Source organism: Artibeus jamaicensis, unplaced genomic scaffold (genome assembly GCF_021234435.1).
Source record: "Artibeus jamaicensis isolate MK-2021 breed Jamaican fruit bat unplaced genomic scaffold, CSHL_Jam_final scaffold_847, whole genome shotgun sequence".
Taxonomy (NCBI): Eukaryota; Metazoa; Chordata; class Mammalia; order Chiroptera; family Phyllostomidae; genus Artibeus; species Artibeus jamaicensis.
The window spans coordinates 30,117,262-30,131,060 of NW_026522057.1; the positions used below are offsets into that span (position 1 = coordinate 30,117,262).

General features: G+C 66.8%; 1 protein-coding gene across 1 annotated transcript in view; it reads left to right on the plus strand.

The window, feature by feature from the left end:
• Positions 1-5,118: 5,118 nt before the first annotated feature.
• The window catches only part of MEGF6 (multiple EGF like domains 6), a 68,317-nt gene continuing 59,636 nt past the window's right edge, over positions 5,119-13,799 (plus strand). Inside the window, exons 1-2 of the mRNA XM_037146996.2 lie at positions 5,119-5,439; positions 10,239-10,373. Coding sequence (XP_037002891.2) covers positions 5,330-5,439; positions 10,239-10,373 — 245 coding nt within the window. The 5' untranslated portion in view covers positions 5,119-5,329. The remainder of the gene's footprint in view (positions 5,440-10,238; positions 10,374-13,799) is intronic.

Genomic DNA, 13,799 nt, shown 5'->3' on the forward strand with positions numbered 1-13,799 from the left:
AGGGCTGATGGCTGTGACGGTCACCTGTGGAGTCCCCAGGAGCTGGGCCCCTGCCTTTCGGAAGTTTCTTTCCTGGGGTTTGGAGAGGCTGTTCCCACTCCCGTCGGCAGGTGGCAGCCCCCGCCCCCTCGCGGAGCCGCAGCACCGCCGAAGTGCAAGTCGTCCTCCTCTCTCCTCCAAGACTGAAGCCTCAGAGGGAAGTTGTGCCTCCTCTCACTTCCAGGTGCTGGCGGTTTACAAAACCAGCGGGTCCCACCTTGGACATCTGTCTCTGGTGGGAGTGGGATAGGCGGCCAGAGGAGCCCAACCCATGCCAGCAGGACCCCCAGGGTGGGACCTGGAGCTGCTGGGGGCTGGGTGCTCGGGCACTCAGGCGCCAGGCAGCCCTCGGGTGCCGGCTCGGAGGTTAGGGAGCAGCCTGCGGCTTCTTCCCCTGTGCAGGGTCTGCGGGCAGAGCTCGCCTTCCAGAGAAGCTGCATCTGGGCCATGTCCCCCCTCCTCCAAGGAGCAGACTGCGGACTCAGCAGGCCCCAGGCCCGAGTCCCGGGCTGGATCTGCAGATCCAGAGATTTCCCCGGGCTGTGCCTCAGCCGGAATGATGCTGGTGGGGCCCCTTTGGGGAACCTGGCAGGGCTCCCTCCCTACCTGGACAGAACAGAGCCCCGGGGACGCTCCTCATGCACAGGGCCCTCTCATCGGAGGCCCTGAACACACTGTGTCAATCAGTTCTGCTCGGGTCCGGAGAGTGTCTGAAAAGCAGACTGGCCCAGGTTTGGAGGGCCCGGTGTCGGGTTGGGGAGCTTCTGGAGGCTGTGCCGACCTGTCTGTGGGCCCGTTCTGGGTTGTGAGCAGGACCTTTCGGCAGCAGTGGGCCGCTCGGGGAGGGCCGGAGGCTTTGGAAACGGCCAGTGGAGCTGGCGGAGGTGCTTCCTCCCCCCCACGTACGCTGTCCCCGCGCCAAGGCTATTTATTACTTCCAGCAGCGAAGGAGACAAAAACATGGAAAAGCAGTGTCTCTTAAAAATGCTTTTCACGCAAGCTAGAGCGGCGGGTTCCCAGATGTGGAAGGGGTGCATATTCCTCACCCCCCCCCCCGCCTGCTCCAAAGCCAGCCGACTCCACGCCTGATCCAGGGGGCCACCTGGTGCCACCGGCGGGCTCCTGAGCATCCCCTTTGTCCCAGGCAGACGTGTGACAGGATGGGGTAAAGAAGGCGGGGGAGCGAGCTGTGTGGTGGCAGCGGGCCAGGCCACTGTCCACCCCTGGCTTCCACGTGTGCGCCTGCTGCTCGGGGCCCTCTTCCCGGCCCGAGCGAGGTTCGTAATGGTGATCGTAAAAGTGAAACAGCCCGTTATTCTTATCAGGGAACACAGGCTTGCTGGGAACAGCAAAGAATTGCAACTGGGGACAAGCATGGCAGAGCACCAGCTGTAGCATGGGCATCCAGCAGGGGGAGGGGGCGCTACTTTGTACCCAGAACGGAAGCTGCTGGGGGGCTGGGGGGCTGGGGGTGGTGCTCTGACTGGACCAGGAACAGGAGAGGTCAGGGAGCTGATGATCGTCATTGGCTGGGCTTGTTGCTGGGCGGGGAGAAAATCTTCCCCCTGCGGAGGTCCCAGACACTTCCTGTTGGGAATGCAAGTTCTCTTCCTGTCATGGAGTATGATTGGCTGGGGAGGTGGTGGTGGGTGAGGACGCCCCTTCCAGCCCCTTGCCTTTAAGCGAGGAATGCATTATGCAGGGGCTCGCTTCCACTCGGTGCGCCGCCCTCCATGAGCTCGCGAGACTGTGAGGGCCCAACCACGTGGTGCCTTGGAAGTCGAGTCAACGAACCCCAAGGTGGAATGGGGACGTTTTGATGCAGTTGGGCCAAAGGCTTCCAGGGTGGGAATCTGGGCTGGGACTGGAGACCTCAGGTGGGCCAGCACCCCTCTTCAGCACCAGCTTCAACCCGATGGGTGTCTTGGATCTGGTGTGGGGTCCCCAAGTCTCCCATCCCGCCATCCTACGCCAGAAGGTGGTGCCCTGCAGCGCCACTGCACCCGGAGAGCCGCTTCCCGTCACAGTCCTGGGCCTTCTCAAAGCTGGATTATTGAGAAGGTGGCAAGACTTCTGCTGGAATTAATGAATGCATGTAAAGACATTCCAGTGAAACGCCCAGTGCGACTGGGGAGGAGCTGGATAAAGGGACCCCAGCGTCCATTCAGAGGAATGACGGGCGGGAAAGACCCGTGCGGTTTGGAGGGAAAATAAACCAGGAGAGGTGCTCCCTCTTGGTCAGCAGGAGCCGCCACCAGAGCGGGTGGCGCACAACCGTCACTTCCCCAAGCCGAGTGCTTCTTTCTGGACGACGCCGGCAGCCGCCGAGCGAAGAGCTGCACGTTCTAGCAAAGAGCGACCTCCTCCGAGGCACGGCCCCCTCCCCCCCTCTCCGGTCTTACCTGGGAAACTGCAGACCAGGAGAACGGCGGCGGCGCCCCGCACGCTCTCTCGTAATGAAAATGGGCACCGACGGGTGCTCTCGGGGAATAGGTAGTGTATTCTGTTTAGGGAGATCCCTGCCGATGAACACACGTTGGAGTCGAATCCGTAAAGGTGTAAACCCACGTGCGCGGCTCTTGCACCCGTTTCAAATACACGCTCAGAGCGCCCCCTGGTGGCCCGCAGGCCATCTGGTCTGTGCAAGAAGACACCCAGCGTTTCAATGGTTTCAGGCTGCGCAGAGACTGGGGGTGCCCGCGAGCGTCGGGGATCCGGGCAGTCTTTGCGAGGGGCTTTGCTTTAGGAGGTTCATTCCTCAGACCTGTACCTGAGAATGGAGGCTCCGTCTGGGGTGGCGGGAAGGCCACGGACTTCCCGAGCGAGCGAGTGGGGTGGTGGCGAGGTGTCCTCGCCACAGGGACAGCTGCCCGCCTGCCCACCTGGCGCCCGGCTCAGGGCTGTTCACCTGACGCCTGACCGTGGCGCCAGGACAGCACGGTGATGCTGATACAGCTTGTGCTTTCGGGGCGCTTCCAGGTTGGGGGCAGGGGAGGTGTGCACAGCTCACATATTTTGGTAAGTCAGCAGAGTAAGCGAGGTTTACATCACTTTTCTTGAAGAGGGCTCTCGTTTTTATATGTTTCAGGCCACACCAAGCCTGGATCCCCTGCCCAGTGGCCTCCACTTTAACCCCCCAAATTTGGGTCCACTCAAATTTTTCCTCTGAGAAGCTGGAGGATTTTCTGTACCAATCGGCTACCCTCAGCCCATGGGTGGTGGGGGCAGGACACAGAGGTGGGGCGGGAAGCTGGTGTTCACTTATCCACCCTACATACACTCTGTGGGCGCTGTCGTGGCTCTGGCAGAGGGAGCCAAGCTCTCTGGTGGGAGCTGCACCCTTGCCTACTTGCACCGGGTTCGCCTGCTCGGGGGGGGGGCCCTCAGAGGCTCTCTCAGGGCAGGTTCCAGGCAGATGAGGTGGCAGGGAGCCCAGGTCTGGAGCCCGGTGTGGGCCAGCCCTGCAGCTTTGGTCCCAGCCAGGGGCGGCTGCGGGGGGACAGGGACTGAGCAGGGTGGGGGGTGGGGCACCAGCCAGCAGGGACACCGACCTGCGTCTGGGGTTTCAGAAGACAGTGAGGCCGCCCTGCTGTGGGCTGTGTTGTGTCTCCTGAAATGCAAATGGTGATGGAGGTCAAATGAGTGTGTCATGGGGTGGGGCCCTGATCCTTCGGGGTGGTGGCACCTTGTGAGGGGGAAGGGACACCAGCTCTCGCTGCCTCTCTGTCTGTCCCCACCACTCCCAGAAGGCGGCACCCAAGGGCCGGGAAGTGGGCCCTCACCGGGAGCCTGGTTGGCCTGCACCTGACCTGGGGCTCCAGGAAGGTGGGAACGGCTGTCTATTGTGGCGTTTTGGGGAGCCTGAGCTGACTGTGACCCACCCCTGGAGAGGGGGTCAGACGTGCCGGACCCCCATCCGCTCCATATGCATGAGACACAGACAGCAGCGCAGGGCGCTCAGCGAGGGGCCCCAGAGCCGGCCCCTTGCCCCGTTTCCCAGGTCTGCAGTTCACAAGTTGGGCCACTTGGGGCTGTCGCCTCCTCCTGACCTCAGGTTCCTGTCTGTAAGCAGGGTGACTGCAGCCCCCTGACAGGGCCCTGCCCCCATTAAGGTGACTGTAATCTTCGGGCTGGCTGGGGGCTCAGACAGTGGGGGGCACGGTTGTGTTTCCACAGCATCTGCACAGCTGGGAGAGCCCCTGGCTGCCACCTAAGTGCTGCCCAGCGGGGGCGCCAGGGCTCTGTATGGGGTGGGGGTTCTGCAACATCTCCGGACACTTGGAACACCTGCAGTGTGTGTGTGTGGGGGGAGAATGCCTGGCGGGGGCTGCGGCTCCACGCACCTGCCTGTGATTCAGGGGGTGCCCAACTTCTGGCCTCCCATCTGGCCCCACCCAGACTGCATCTCTGCTCTTCAAAAACCTTCCGAGGGGATTGTCCCACCCTAGGGCCCCTGGAGCGCCTGGTGCTCACCCTGCGGGAAGTGAATTCCAAACCAAACCCGGGTTTGAAAAAGAGGGTCCGGTCCTAGGCCTCGCCGGGGAGCAGCGGCAGAGCAGGGTGGCCCGACCAAGGCCGCAGGCGACGAAGGGGTTGGGTGCCAGGCGTGACGGTGCACCGAGCCCCCGCAGGGAGGGGAGCCCAGGCCGGTTTCTCCTGGGACTTACGAGGGAAGGAGGGCTGAGGGCTGCCCCGAGGACGGGGTCTGGGGTCCGGGGTCCGCAAAGAGCAGCCGTTGCCCAGGGTGAGGGGCGTGCCCCCTGGCGGTTCTCCCGGTCGGGGTTGGTCCCTCAGATCTCACGGGACCGGGAATTTCAGCCGGAGAAGAGCTGGAAGCCTGAAGGGGTTGCGCGGGCCTGGCCGGGGTAGGGGGCTGGAGCGAGGACCCGAGCGGGACTGTGGGCGGGGCTGGGAGCCGGGGAGGGGCGAGAACAGGGCAGGCAGGGGCGTGTTGGGGGCGTGGTCGCGGGCGGGGTCGGGTCTGGGGTCCAGCCGTGGGGCGGGGCTAAGGCGGGCAGGCCGGTGGCGCGCGGGGCTGGGCTCGCTCAAGGCTCACTGCTCCTGGGTAGACTGCGGCGCGCAGGTCTCCGCTGCCTCCTGGGAGCGGGCGGGAAGCGGGACCGCACCTGCAGCGATCCGCTGCAGGCTCCGGTGCGGTCACCTGTGGCTGCGCTCCTTGTTCCCCCGCGCCCGGTCATGGTGCACGTGGAGGCAGCTGCTCCGAGGGCTCGCCCGGGCTGCCTGTGAGCTGGGCACCGAAGGAGGGACCCGGCGCGGCGCCGCGGGCGCGATGCCTGTCCTTGTGGAGGCGACGGGACGCGCAATGGCCCTGGTCCTGGTGCTGCTGCTCCCCGCCGTGCCGGCGGGCGCTGGCGCCCTGCTCCGCCTGCAGCCTAGCATGTGAGTAGCGCGAGCGGGAGGGCTCGGCCGGACGTCCGGAGACCGGGCCCCCTGGGAGGCTTTGTCCCCGGGGCCCGCGAACAGTGGGCTCTTTGCCGTAAACTGGCGGGGAGGAGGCTGAGACAAGGTTCCAGGGCTGGGGCAGGGGCCTTCCACGGCCTCTCCCCTTCCCCTTCCTCGTCTCCCTTCCCTCGGTGGGGGGAAGTGAGGGTTGCAGGCGAAGGCGGATGCTGCGCTCTGGACCCGAGGTGAGGGAATCTGGGTCCTCGCCAGGCAGGGTCCGCCCAGGGAGCCCGGCTTGGAGAAGGCAGAAAGGAAGCGGCCGGTTTCCACTTCCTTCCAAAGCCTGTCTCCCGGGGCCCGGGGGCCCGTGCAGGGGCGGGCTGTGCCCCGACGGGGGGCCGCGCAGAGTTGGTTTATGTGTTAAACACGTGCGCTCTGGGGCTGAGAGACAGGAGGAGGAATTCAGCACCAGGACGGGAAGGAAGACGGGGTCACGGATCCCGCTGAGATGGACTTAATTCTGAAAGATGACTCGCTGCCGGCCGCTTGGCGGTCTCTCTGAAACAGCAAATCGATCCTTCTGTTGGCCTCAGAGGGAAACCGGTGCCCGAGTGAGCGAATCCTGAGGAGGGGGAGGGGGAGGGGAGCCTGCCACGGCCCCTACTCCTGTGCTGGCAGCAGGGTGCTGGGCCCGCCAAGCCTGGGAAGGCTGCCCAGGGGCTGCACAGGGGTGGGCCAGCGGCCCGGGCCCCGGGTGAGGCCCTCCTGTCCAGCTCCTCCCCGGGCAGCACAGGCTTCCAGGTGGAGCAGGGGCAGGGCATGTCCGCACTCCCGGACTCCACCCTGGGTCCTGGTTTGCCCCAAGAAGGAAGATTCCTTGTGGCCTTTTCAAAGGAGCACAGCCCCTGGGTTGGGGCCTTTGCGTCTGCAAATGTGAGCTGCCCAAGCCCCAACACCACACGGGACCTTCCTCCTTCCTGCCACCCCAGTGGTGAGAGTGTCCCCCGGACGCTGCAGCCTGGGAGGGGATTACCACGGCGGCGGGGGCCGCTTGCCTGCCTGCTGGTGCCGGTCAGGGTGGGCAGGCTCCGAGGGCTCTGCCCACTCAATGGAGACCTCGAGTCGCCCTTCCTGGGCCCCCTTCCCTCAGGTGAGGTCACCTGCTCACCTTGGGCCCCAGGAAGCCCCCAGCAGCTGAGAAAGCCTGTCCGGCAGGGGGCTAATGGACTGCAGGAGACCTCAGGCGCCTCCTGCTTCACGCTTTTCCCCAGTCTTCCTCACTCTATCCCTCTGGGCTGCAGACCCTGGTTTCCTCCCCCAAGGCAGGCTGGGCAGCCCCGCACCTTGCTCTGGGCACGGCCACTCCAGGCTCCGTTCTCGGATCACCCCTCGCTGTTGAGTTGAGTCGAGTCGCTGGTGCCTGCAAGCATGCCTTCCAAGGTCCCTCTGCTTCCTGAGCACCTGGCCTGTCTGATCCGCCGTGGGTCGCGGTGGGCCGGGCGGGCAGCTGGACGAGAGCAGTGTCCTCCTGCCCCACCCCGGAGAGGTGTCCACGCGGATGGCCTGTTCTGCTGAGCAGAAGCTTGGTGGGAGCAGAGGGGCGGGGGGCGGGCTGCGAGGGTCCCAGAAAGTGCTTTGCCCTCAGAGGCCTTGTCCTCCCTGCCTCCCTGACCTGCACGGGAAGCCCCCCCCCCCCCCGCATCTGGCCACTTTCCTGACCCTCTGTGGTGGCCTTTTGGGGGGGCAAAGTGAGGAGGGTGCTGTGGGGGGGTCCCACTGACTTCAAGCACCAGGTGCCCGGGGCCCTTGGGGACCTGTGGGAGCCATGCGGCTGGTACTTTGGCTCCTTCTGGGCAGGCAGTGGGAGCAGGGTCTGGGGGCAGGGAGACGATGCCCCCACATGCTGGAGCTCCGGCTGGCCGTGGTCTGGGGCTGCAGGGTTTGCACGTCTGCTTCCCCAAGGGTTGCAGTCCCCTCTGGCCAGCCGTGCTGGGAAGACAGCCAGTCAGCTGGTGACATTGACTCTGCCCGTCCAGGGAGGGCCGGGCCCTCCAAGGTCAAGTCCGGTCTCGTGGGCAGCTCTTGCTGTGCCCCTCAGATGCTCGTGGCCCCGGGGCTGGAACGGGGCTTCCTCGCGTCTGCTGGGCCCAGGCGGGGGAGGCAGGCTCAGGGGCCAGCTGTGAGGGTCAAAACAGGGCCGGTGAATGCAGACGGTTGGAGACACTTCTCGGCCACCCAGTCATCCTCCTGGTGAAGGGCCTGCAGCCAGGGGACCTTCACCCTGGGGTCTAGGGGCTTGGAACCACACACCCTGAAGGGACAAATCTGGTGCCCTCCAGCTCTGGGCAAAGGTCACCAGCCTCTAGGAGCCCCGTTCTGCCTGGAGGGTCCCCCTCCCATGGAGCTGGGGTCACTTTGGGGCTGGAGACCACCTTCCCTGAGCTTTACTCCTGCCCGGCCCTGGGAGTCTGGCAGGTACCCCTTAGACCTGCGATGTGCTTGGGGTGAGGGCCCAGTCTCTGTCCCCTCCTCCGCCCTCCCTACCCCTCTCCCTCCATATGCCCACACGGGGAAGCCGCTGACTTGTGCTCCTGAGGGGCCAGGAGCTTCTTGGAGGGAAAAGCAACCCAGGGCTCCCCTCTCCTCCCTGCAGTGGGGTCAGGAGCCACCCAGTTCTGAGGCTCCCCATTTTCAGGGACATGTAGAGGGGGGGCCCCTGCATGTGGGGGGAGCTGGGGGGCCACAGGCCTGCAGAGGCAGGCAGGTGTCTATGGGGGGTAGGGACACGCTGTCAGGGGGTGGGAGTGTGGCCAGAGTGGGTGTGTGTGAGTGGCTGCTGGGACCCTCGGCGTGGCCATCTCGAGATGAGCAGTTGCCCGCATGGCTGAGGTTTGTGGGGGGAAGGAAGGGGGCTTTGGGATGGCAGCCCCCAGCCCCCGGGACTCCTGCCTCACCTCGAGGGGCACTTTTCCTCCAGCTGCCTGGTGGCAGTGCCACGCCCCTGCACCCCAGAACCTGCACTCAGCGGTGTCACCTCCCCGAGACCCCGATATTGGCATCCTGTGTGCTGAGCTGGAGTCAGCGTGAGGGCACGGTGGTGACGTCCCAGGGGTGGTGGGACCCTGGGACCCAGGCACGCAGGGACTGTCCCCGAGCCCGGCCTGTGCCGAACTCCAGACGAAGCAGCTCCGATGCAGGCCCTCAGCCGCCGCCACACCCCCTGCAGCTGCTCCCCGAGGGTCAGCAGCGCTCGGCCGCCAGTGGCCCCAGGCCTGGGCTGTCGGTGCCAAAGCCCGTGCTGGCAACTGCCCCCCTCCGCGTCGCCTCTGTCCTCGGATGATGGGAGAGTCGTGCACGGTGGCCGTCCACAGCCTGGGGCCGGTTCAGGGTCCTGTTTCTTATGGAGGCTGGGAGTTGGCGCCTGTTGCCGCCATGGGCGTGGGCCCAGCACTTGGAGCAAAGATGACAGAACACCTGCAGGGGCTCATCTGGGCTGACGTCAGCGTGCAGATGGCACCGAGGTGCCTGGGCTCGTTCCCTGCCATGGGGTCCCAGCACTGATGGTGACAGCAGCTGCCACCCACAGCGCCGCCCGGACCCTCTGCTCGCTGCCTCATTTCCCCTTCACTGCCGTCTGCGAGGCCAGTGGGGACTCCTCTCCCTCCCGGGGGGCCAGGGCCCAGTGAGGGTCAGTGGGGCCACCGTGGGAAGGCGGCTCCCCGCTGGGGTGACGGGCACAGAGATCGCTGCGGCTGGGGACCGCTGCCCGAGCACACTGGGTCCCGGGTGAGGGTCACAGCCCTGCCCAGCTGCCCGGTGGGAAGGAATGCGGGACAAATACCCCGGCATCTTTCTGCCTCCACGCTCCCCCCTCGCCCTCCAGTATCCTGAGGGTCTTCCCACGGGCCAAGCCCACCTGGAGCCAGAGGGCAGGTATGAGTGTATGTGTGTGTGTGTGCTTACTTGTGAGTGCACGTCTGTGAACATCTGCATTTGCATATGTTTGCGTGTGTGCGTGCGCACACGTGCGCCTGGCCTTGGGCCCGGGTGGCTGGCCAGAGCGGGCCAGAGCCTCGAGTGCGGATCCTGGGAGCGCCAGGCAGCCAGCAGACCAGCTGCAGGCAGGGAGGGTGGTCACGAGGCCAGATGGCTGGAGGTGAAGGCAGCCGGGCCGTACCACGTCATCTGGCAGGTCTGGGGATGCAGGTGGGAGTGGGGGAGGGGCCCTGGGCCCCTCTGGGTGGGCCAGAGCCTGGCCGTGCGCCGGGGGGAGGTGTCTTCCTCGGAGGCCCCGTGGAATCCGCTGGCTCTGAAGACTTCACGAGGCAGCGAGGCCTCGGCTTCCTCCCCACGCTGCGCCTGAACTGGAGCACCCTGTGTGGCCTCGGAGCAGGCAGGGCGCTCCTGTCCCCACCACCGTCACCTCCTTCCTCAGTGGGCACGTCCCCCAAACACTCACGGGTGCTGGGGCCCCGGACTGCGTGGAGTGGTGGTTTCCGGGAGAGGCAGCACCCCCGCCCCCCATGCTGTCCCCCGGCCCCCACCTCGCCACACTCCCTGGGCGTCCTCTCTCACCCACGCCTTGCTGGCTCTGCCGGTCCCGTTCAGCCTCGCGCCCCAGCGTGACCAGCCCTGGGGACGTCTCAGAGGCCGGGGGAGCTGGGGTGGAGGGATCTAGAGTCTGAGTCAGGCAGACTCAAGTCAACCCTGTCCCTGCTCCCGCTGACGCCGTGGACACTGGGGTGGGCCGGTGGCCGTGGGCGGCGAGTGTGCTGACGGGCTGTCCTCTGCCCCAGGCCCCACGTGTGTGCGGAGCAGGAGCTGACCCTGGTGGGCCGCCGCCAGCCCTGCGTGCGGGCCTTCAGCCGGACGGTGCCCGTGTGGAGGCCGGGCTGTGGGCGGCAGGCGTGGTGCGTCAGCCACGAGCGGAGGTACGTGGGTCCAGTGTGGGAGCGGGGCCTGGGTTGGGGGACCGTCCCGTGTCAGGCTGCCGCCTGTACCCCCCAGCTGCAGCCCCTCGTCTGATGGAGGACCCGGCCTCTCACACCCCCTGGGGGGCGGTCTCCTGAGGCTAGGACAGGGCCACGCTGCTCAGCTGGCCCCTGGGGCCTTTGTGGGCAGCTGGGGCGGGGACCTGGCGGGGAGGCGGCCACCCTGTGGGGGAAAGATGGGGTCACTGAGTGGGACCACCCCTCGGGGGGTTGGGGACCCTGCGGAGCTGGGTGTCTGCTGGCCACATGAGGGGGTGAAATGGAGGGCCCCCCCCCGGGCGGAGCTGCTGCCTGACCCCTGGGCCTCGTGCCCAAGCCTGTGCGAGACCTTTTATTGCTCAAGATTTTATTTCAACACCACGTTCAGGGAGTGCCCTTGCACACCTCCCCGTCACACTCCCGAAATCTGCCTGATTGCGGAGCCGTGGTGGGCGGGTCTCCACTCCGGCAACTCCCCAGCGTGGAAGCTGCCGGCAGCCCTGGCCAGGTCTGGGGAAGGCGTTGGCCCGTCAGCGAGGTTTTGGGGGAGTCACCTGCGCAGGCCTTCGGTGTGGGGCCTGGGCCCGAGTGTTGAAAGTGGAGGCCAGGAGGTGTGGCTGGGCTCTGACCATGGCTCTCAGCAGGGGGACAACTGGCGGTCCCCCTCCCCGGGGACCCAGCAGTGCGCCCTGGCGGGTCTGCTGTGACGGGAGCTGGTGGAGCAGACAGCCACCGCAGCCGCAGGTGGAGTCCGGGAGGTGGCCAGATACCCTCCGGCTCGGGGTGGCCCGCCCACGAGGGAAGAGCCCCCGGAGCCCCAGGCCCTCCCGTGTCCCCCGGGGTGTGCACTTCACACGCAGCGTGTCCTTCCAGCCCCACCGCCACACGTGGCAAATGTGCCTGTGATCACCAGACGGGACGAGGTCACATTAGCTGCACCCCCTGCCCCCCAGCAACCGGGGCTGTGAAGGGCGTGACTCTGGGAGCAGCCCCGGCCCTGGGCCGGCTGCGTGCTGAGGGGCTGCTGTGAGGCGGTGGGGGGGCGGCTGTCACGCTCAGCTGGGCCGGCGGGAGCAGGTTTCCAGAGCCTGTGCCGGGCGTCTGGGCGGAGGGGGAGAGCCCCTGTCTGGGAGGCCCCGCTGCCCGGCACCTGCTCATGGGGCCACGGCGGCGCGGCACCTGCTGTGCTGGCAGCCGAGGGGTCCTCGTTCCGTGTTGGAGTTTCCTTCCTGGGAAGGCTCCGGAGGCGGAGCAGGCTCCTCTGCTTGTACCTCTGGGCTCTAGGACACCCGGCTGTCCCCTGCCACTCGGCAGGCCCACCTCGGTGTTCCAGCGGCACCGTTTGGGTCCCTGGCCTGTGGGGCAGGTCCAGCTCCCGGCCCCCCTCGGCTCCTCCCAGGGTGGTCCCGGCCCCAGGACCCACTGCCGGTGAGCGGGGCATCTCGCACCTCTGTGCCCCCGCCATCAGGTGTCCTGTGGGCTCTCCTCGAACCAGCGCTGAGTGTTTTGGGGGCCTGGCCTCGCCCCTCTTCCAGAGTGCTCCTGGGGTGTTAGCTGTCGCCTCTCACAACTCCTGAGCTAAGGTCACTGTCCCCACGGGGGAGGTTTCCCCGAACACCTTGTCCAGATGGCCCTCCAGTGGCCCTGCCGGTTCCTCCTTCAGGACCCCAGGACACCCCGGCTTCTTCGGACGAGTCCCCAGCCCTCCCGTCACCTCTTGGGCCCAGAAGAGCGTCCAGTCCTCCTTGTCCACGTCACTTCTCCTAGCACATTATGGGTGCTTCTCCACAAACCCTCCAGCCAGCTGACACAGGCCGCCCTGGGGCCTGCCTGCCTCCGTAGGGAGCACCCACCCAAAAGGAAGGAAGGCAGAAAGGGGGGGGGGAAGGCAGGAAAAGGCTGCTTGGCGCGCAGAGCCCACGGGTGGGCCCTCCCAGCAGAGGCCTCCAACCCCAAGACCCAGCTGTGCTGTGGCCTGGGTTCCTGGGCGGCCGCAGGGGCCGAGGGCTGCGCACCGGGCTTGCAGCCCCGTCTTCCTGTGACAGTGGCCCTGCTGTGAACCAGCTCCTGTGGCGCTGCTGCCCCTTTGAAGTGTCTGTGAGCTGTGGGTCCGTGAGGGTCCACTCTCAGGACGCCTGGGGGGCTGCAGGCGGGTGGCAGGTGGGCCGGGCCGCCCGGGCTTCCAGGGACTGCGAGGATCCGCACGTAGCCCCGGAGAGGGACGGATATTTACGAGGGACGGGCTCAAACACTCCGGCTGCCAAAGGCGTCCCCGCGGCGGCGGCGGCTTCTCCGCAGGCAGGCCGTTTCATGTCCTGCCAAGACGGTGTTTGCGGAGCCCCTGACCGCGTGCACAGTGCGTTCAGCGCCCTGCTTCCCGGAAGCGGCCTGACCGTCGGCGGGCCCAGGGCCCCAGGCCGCTGCCCCAGCACACCTGGGGGGCCTTTCATGTCCTGGAGACCGACCCCAGTCCAGGCTCTCCAGCCACTCGCAGCGGCTCAAGGGTCCTTGACCCAGTGGTGCTGGCTGGGCCTGGGTCCGGTTCCTGCGGACGGCAGAGGGGGCTGGGGTAGGGGGGTCACTGTGCCTGAGGGCCTCGAGGTGGCCCGGCCAGCCCCCTCCTCCAGACGGGGTGGCTCCAACGACCCTCCTCCCGGCAGCCAGCAGCCCCACGTCAGGTGTGGGAGGTTCCCTCCGAGGCTCTGACAGCATCTGGGGATGGCGCCCATCGGCCGCGGTCCTGGGCTGGTAGGTGCATCGCACCAGCCTCTGTCGTCCCTCTGCTGTCCCTCTGCTGTCCCTCTGCTGTCTGTGCCCGGACCTCCCTCTTCTCACGAGGACCCCAGTTGCTGAATTCGGGGCCACCCCAAGGCAGGCCTTCTTCATTTGACTTGAGGATGCCTGTGAAGACCCCCTCTGCAGACGAGGGTGCAGCCCAGGTGCAGGAGTCCTGGCTCAGCACTACTCACCTTGGGAGGGGAAGGGACCCCCCCCCATAGACATTCCAGAGCAGGCCTGTGTCCAGTTCCTTGGCCCACCGGTGGGCCTGGGCCCTGAGCAGGCCCCACCCGCGGCACGGCCTGCCCTGAACTGGGCACCTGGACCCCCGGGGTCCATTCTGGAAGGTGGCCCTGCCGGTCAGCAGGGCACTTGGTGTCTGCCCCCCCCGGCCCTCCAGGACTGTCTGCGTGACCACAGCCAGCACCCATCCTGAGCCGGCAGGGAGCTGGGCTGCCAGAGGGGGCCGAGGGGGCGGAGCACTGCAGGAGGCCTTTCCCTGGCTCCGGGCGGCGTGCACCGGGGCACCTCCGAGCCTCACACTCAGCTTTGCGACGGGGACAGCAGAGGACGGACCGGAGGGCGGGTGCGGTGCCTCCAGCCCTTCCC